Source organism: Pelmatolapia mariae, linkage group LG7 (genome assembly GCF_036321145.2).
Source record: "Pelmatolapia mariae isolate MD_Pm_ZW linkage group LG7, Pm_UMD_F_2, whole genome shotgun sequence".
In the NCBI taxonomy this organism is placed as follows: Eukaryota; Metazoa; Chordata; class Actinopteri; order Cichliformes; family Cichlidae; genus Pelmatolapia; species Pelmatolapia mariae.
Window position 1 is genome coordinate 14,843,807 of NC_086233.1, and position 6,530 is coordinate 14,850,336.

Genomic DNA, 6,530 nt, shown 5'->3' on the forward strand with positions numbered 1-6,530 from the left:
CATCATTTTCTGCTGCTGGTTTTGGAACACGAGGGGAGCTATCTAAACAGAGATGCCAGGACCTATTCCAGCAGGTTCTGTCTCGCATCCATATATGCAGAGCAGTCCAGTACTGATGTGGCCTTTTGTTTCCACTGTTTTCTTCAGAGCAGTCTGGACCAGCTGGATGAGGTGGCAGCACTGATAGCAGCAGCAGTCCACGATGTGGACCACCCAGGCAGGACCAACTCCTTCTTGTGTAATGCAGGTAGTGAACTGGCCATACTCTACAATGACACGGCCGTTCTGGAGAGCCACCACGCAGCCCTCGCCTTCCAGCTCACTGTCCGTGACAGCAAGAGCAACATTTTCAAGAACATCGACAGGTCAGTAGAAGCAGCACACCTGGTTTTTTTTTTCTTTTTGTTTTCTTCTTAGTCACAGCTGATTTACATTAGCATGCAGCAACAATGCAGAATGTGAATAGATGCTGATTTTATTTTACCCTTTGCATACAGGACTCAGTTCCGAACGCTGCGACAGGCCATCATAGACATGGTGCTGGCCACAGAGATGACCAGACACTTTGAGCACGTCAGCAAATTTGTGAACAGTATCAACAAGCCAATGGCTGCCATAGAGGAGACCAGCACGAGTGTAAGTGTCAGATAGCTTCAGAGACACTCAGTAAGAGCAAATAATAAGATGTATACATTTTGGAAAAATACTGAATGTAATAAACTTTTTAAAAGAAAGAATTATTAATTGTTGTAATTAATTGTTTTATCTCGACTATTATATATGTGTTAACCCCATAAAGCCTGAAATATGAAATCATTGTAGCCAGAATGTTCTAATCTTTGAAACTGGAGTGTTTATTGAAGGACAAGAAATGAAATATCAATTTTAAATTTGATTAGATTTAATTTGTACCATTCTTTTGCTGCAAAAACTCCCAAAACCTCATGCATTGAATACTGGAGGGGAAAACTGTGACTGAGATTAAAATTTGATTAACTGCTCAGCAGTAGTTTGCTTAGTCTGCCGAAGGATAAAGGCCTGGGGAGAAAAAGAGCAACACTTCCTGTTTGCTTTTCTTTTCTTTTTCTTTTTTTTCTTTTTTTTTTGCAAATAATACAAATGGTTCCACATTAGCTCTTTCCAGGAAACTTTCCAGGAAGTTATTAGAAATCAGAGTTACAAAACAGATATGTGATGAGACAATATGTCTCAGTATATGTGTTTGTGTGTCTTATGTCCTTCATTTTTCTGTATGTCCCAGATGCTTATATCTGCTGTGTCTTTCCCACAGAGCGTGAACAGTGACTGTGAGGGTCAGGCCAACATCAGAAACTCTCCAGAGAATCGTCTGCTGATAAAGAGGATGCTGATCAAGTGTGCAGATGTGGCAAACCCCTGCAGACCACTCGAGCTCTGCATCGAGTGGGCTGGACGGATCTCTGAGGAGTACTTTGCACAGGTGTGGGAGCAGCAGTAAAACAGCTTAGTTTAATAGCGGGTTTAAAGCTTAGAACAGAATCATAACTGTGAAGATAGTCAACTGTTCATTTAATTTTATTTGTTTTTCCTTAATCACTTTGCATACTTTATTAGATAAATGGCCTCCTGCCGTCTAAGCTCCCTGTTTATTGAATTATGTGTGTTTCCCTGCAGACAGATGAGGAGAAGAGACAAGGGCTGCCAGTGGTGATGCCCGTTTTCGACAGGAACACCTGCAGTGTCCCCAAATCTCAGATTTCCTTCATAGACTACTTCATCACTGATATGTTTGACGCCTGGGATGGTAAGAGCAAAAAATTCAGCTGTGTTCTGTGTTTCTCTCTCAGGGGTGGTTTTCCACGCAGTGTTCTTAGTCATTTTCTTCTTTGTTTCCATTTCAATAGAGTGGAGTGTTATATTTACACACATATTAAGTCTGACTGTGCAGCTAAAAGGTCAGGATCATAAATCATAGATTGGGACTTGCTGCTTAACAAGTTTAAATGTTTACTTTCACAGAACAAAAGTAACTGTTGTTCTATAAGAAGCCATTTGCTTGCTAAGGATTCCTCTAATGCTTTCACTCAGACCATTTCCCAAATGATCTTTCACATCTTGTCTCTTTAAGTGAAAATTGTTTCACATTCTACATGTGACTGCAATCTTTACTAAATGTCCTAAAGTTACCAGCCTGCTTCTGTTAGTCCAAGCAGTCTTGTTCTCTTGTTTCTAAATACATTCTGTGGATGTGAGATTGATTAAAAAAAAAAATGCATTCCCGACAACAGTGTCATCAACAGAAACTGGTGAGATTTGCTCAGATTGCAAAATAAAGACTGTGACAAAGTTAAAAACTAGTAATATAAGCTGGACAGTCGCTGACTGGTTCATAGACCACCATTTAAAAGGGGTTTTTTTCTTTTGTTTGTTCGTTTTTGGGATGCCAGAAAAGGCCAGATTTGAGTGAAAGAATAGAAAGCTGCATCCATAAATCAACTTGATATTAACTGGATCACTAAATTTGGCGACTGAAAATCCTAAACTGTAAATTTATATACCAGACAAGATAAAACAGCAACCACCTGTCACTCACAGAGCAGCCAAGCCCCTAATAATTTGCAATAAATCACAACAACAGTTGCCTGAAGGTGCTTTGAATGAATCAATTAATAATACAAAACTTTGAGCCTGCAAGGCTTCGACTTGACAGCGTTATCGGAAACTCGGTTTCCCTGGGTCTTTTCCCGTGTGTTATGAATAAATCTTATTTTTTTGGTACCGGTACTGGTTTTATTTTGTTGTATTTATCCGCGACACCTTAAAGGCCAGTCCGTGAAAATACTGTCAGACATAAACCGGTCCCTGGTGCAAAAAAGGTTGGGGACCACTGGCCAATAGGATGCGACGCCTCCGCAAAACAACTTCCGGTAACATAGAGGTCCATGGGAAAACAGCCCTCTGCTCTCTTGTGCTGTGATCTCAGTAAACACTTTCCTAATAACTTTGTGTGGTCAGTCACAAGTGTCAGGTCATGTTGAAATAAAACATATAAATTTTCTTAAATATGGTTATTATTAGGAAATACTGTGGCTCAGGACCCTTTCAGCAAAACAGTCTTTGATCTGCACAGAGAGGTTTATCATGCCATTTAAGAAAAAATTTCTAAAACAGGAAAAATTAAATTTTTTTGGATCAGAAAAAGGAGAATTATCCAGGGTATGCTAACAACGGATCAATCACAAATTGTTAGCCAGTGAGCGTGCAGGGTCCTGCAGTTATCCTTTTCCAAAACAGCAAGACTGCAGTGGCTCGGCTCATCAGCCTAGATGATGATTTCTGTCTGAACCATAAACCTTGCTTTGATTTCAGTTTAAAGAAGCTCCCCCATTAATATCTTCAAAAGGCTGCTGATTTATGTATTAATGGTTGCTTTCTCTGTTAAGGCAGGTTTTAGTTTTCAGGATCTGAGCGCATTCACATATAAAGGGGTTTCATATAACTCTTCTGCTGCACAAAATCATTACTATGAGTGCAGTTTGCTCCAGTTTGTTATCATCACTGAACAGTTTGCTCTCCTCTAACTTTACAGCTGGGCTTCATTTGTTGCATTAGTAAGGTAGAGCTTAACAGCTTGCACATGTAAAACTTATTCACCTACCAGAGAAAATATGCTGAAAATAAAAGCGTTAATGAAAACGTGACTCTTCCAGCTGTCTGTTCAGCACAAGTTACCATAGTGATTTAGCCAGGTAGAAAGGGAGCCACTTTCATGACACAGAAGACTCTACCTCTAAGCTCGTCGTAGCTCACTAACCTATTAATCTTGCTTCCTGCTACACCCTTATGGTCAGCTCTAATGTTCCTCAAGCTGTATTTGTGCATGTGGTGGGTCGCATTATCCCACTTGATTTTGGATAGGGGGATAAGTAACATCCGCATGAATGCCAGGACCTACCCTGTCCCAACAGGAAATTGCATTGTAACATGATTAATGTTACTTACTGCAATGTTGTGTCTGCTAAGTGTAACCTTTCTTTGTGGACAGGCACTAAACCAGTCTGGGTTAAGACCTCTGAATCACTTCCCACATTTCCAGTTTGTTCCATAACTCAAATGCAATGATTGAAACAATTAGGCATTTCAGTCCAACTAAAACAAAACCTCTGACAGTGCCATCTTGACTCCTGGCCTCTTTTATTGCCGTCAGTGATTTTTTTTCTTAGTAGATTGCAAGAGAGAAAATGACAGGAAAGAGATAATGAGAGAAAGTGATGATGAGTGGAACGGGATAGTATGCTGCTTGTACTAGTTCCCCATTCCCACTGAATTCCCCTCTTAGCATAGTCTCCCCGAGAGGCAGCTTGTTTACTGTCAGCTCTGATGTCACGGAAAGATTCCAAACGCCAGTGGGATGAGGAGAAATTACAAGAGTATCAGGGGAGTGGAAGTCAGGGAAATAGTGGCAGGGATGAGGGTGGAGGGGTCGGCTACAATCACTCGACTGGGGGGAAAGACAAGCAGCCGAGCAGAACTTCACTTGCACATAAACACAAAAACACACATGCAGCCTCTTTCAATTCACCAGGGTCACTGTCAGGACAAGGCAGGGGTCATTGTTAGTTCCACAGATGCAGTGTGGCTCATCAACAAGGCCGGAAACAAGGATGTAAACAACACAAGCCGAAGCTGTGGTGCCTCAGGCTGTGGGTGTGTGTGAGAGAGAGAGAGGCAGAGAGACCTTTGAGCCCCAGCTGACCTTTAATGTGGGAGAACTATTGTAGAGTCTATGTAGCATTAGCAACTGTACACAAACTGACTGCACATAGCCTGCTTACAAATGTTAACAGTCCGTGTGGAATGATAACAGGAAGTCAGTGGCAAATGTAGGTGTTTATCCCTGATTTCCTGTTTTTGTGTGTCTGTGTGTGTGTGTTTGTTTGTTACTTTGTTTTTTGTTTTGTTTTTTGAAAATATAATTTACAGATGTGTTTGTTGCATTCTCTCTACTGGGATTATTCATGGTTCTTTGAATAATCTGATATTTTGAGACTTGATACATTAAAATTGCTTTTATAGATATGAGACATATGACCAACCAGGCTATATCTGCAGGTGTCCCTTTAATCTTTTGCCAGCTGTCGTCTGTCACCATATATGTTTCACATTAAAACCAATGTCAGGTGAAATGAATAAAAACTACAGTGTCAACGGGAACAGTAAGTTTTGTAGTTGCAGACTTAGGCTTCAGTCACACAGGGATAGGGGCCTAGAGGCCAGTCACGTGGAAAAAAAAAAAAAAACATATACCGAGACCAGTTGTGCGTGGTTGCTGGCAGTAGCTGTGAAAGCGATTGCTAACGCCCCAGCTGCGCAGGCCAAGAGACCATTCAGTGACCCACTGGTAACCAGAAATGGCTAGGAAAAGTGTGTATTCCACAACCGGTTGCTGAAGGTTATTGGCAGTTGCTAGCAAAAAATTGCACATAGCTATAAAAAGCACTCTGATAATGCTTCGATTGACATGGATTTGTCTGCAAACACTACCAAGCAACTAATCAAACTGTAAAGAGTTTTGAGGACAACCAGAATGCCTTCTAGTTGCACCTTTGGTTGAAGCTTTTAATGCTGAAGGCTGATGTTGTCCATTTCCAGTAACTGACAGCAACCTCCAACAACTATTCGCCAACTAGTCAGGGAGTAGACATTTTTCCTAAGTGACCAGAGGTTGCCAGCGTTCTCACCACCTTTTACAGAGGCACCATTGAGAGTGTGTTGACAAGCAGCATCTCTCTCTGGCACAGGAACAGCAGTGCTTCAGACAAAAAGGCCCTGAGAAGAGTGGTGAGATCAGCTGAGAGGACTATTAGGGTCACACTGCCATCTATTGAGGGTCCAGCCAAACAACACTCCTTATCCAGAGCAAAAAACATCATCAGGGGCACCTTCCGCCCCAACCCCAGCCTGTTCTCACTTCTGCCCTCAGGCAGACGGTATCGTAGCCTGAGGTGCAGGTCGATGTGGTTCTGTGAAAGCTGCTTTCCACCAGCCATCAAACTGCTGAACAGCACAGAAACAGCTTCTATTCTCTAGATTATTATACTCTACTAATCGGTCAACAAAAAATTTCAGTGCAATCAGCATTTCTCTTTTGCAGTAATTGAATTGTTTTTTTATTTGTGCTTTTTAAATGTGTACCACTGACTTTATATTTATTTATTTATTATATTTGCCTTTTTTTAAACTGTATTGACATTTTTATATGTCTTTATGTAAGCTTGTGCTACGTAATTTCATTCTGCATTGCGTCTTTGAGGTAGTGCTGAATGACAATAAAGTAAATCTTGAATCTTGAAGGGGTGTCAACAAATAGTCTCTCAGCTTGTGTGAAGTATCCAAGAGTCTGTGACAAGGGCTGATTTGTGAAGGCTGGAAGGCAGAAGGTTTCCAAACAGCAGTTCATTTGTTGTGTCCCTGGTATTTATTGTTTAGATCCCAGTGCCAAAAAACAAACCATGGACAGAAAACCAGTGAATCAGTGACATGGTCACTGG

General features: G+C 41.2%; 1 protein-coding gene across 3 annotated transcripts in view; it reads left to right on the forward strand.

The window, feature by feature from the left end:
• Positions 1 to 6,530, forward strand: part of pde8b (phosphodiesterase 8B) — a 44,307-nt gene that overhangs the window by 33,409 nt on the left and 4,368 nt on the right. For all 3 annotated transcript variants that reach the window (XM_063478053.1, XM_063478052.1, XM_063478051.1), the window contains exons 18-21: positions 148 to 365; positions 498 to 636; positions 1,292 to 1,459; positions 1,654 to 1,783. In XM_063478053.1, coding sequence (XP_063334123.1) covers positions 148 to 365; positions 498 to 636; positions 1,292 to 1,459; positions 1,654 to 1,783 — 655 coding nt within the window. The remainder of the gene's footprint in view (positions 1 to 147; positions 366 to 497; positions 637 to 1,291; positions 1,460 to 1,653; positions 1,784 to 6,530) is intronic.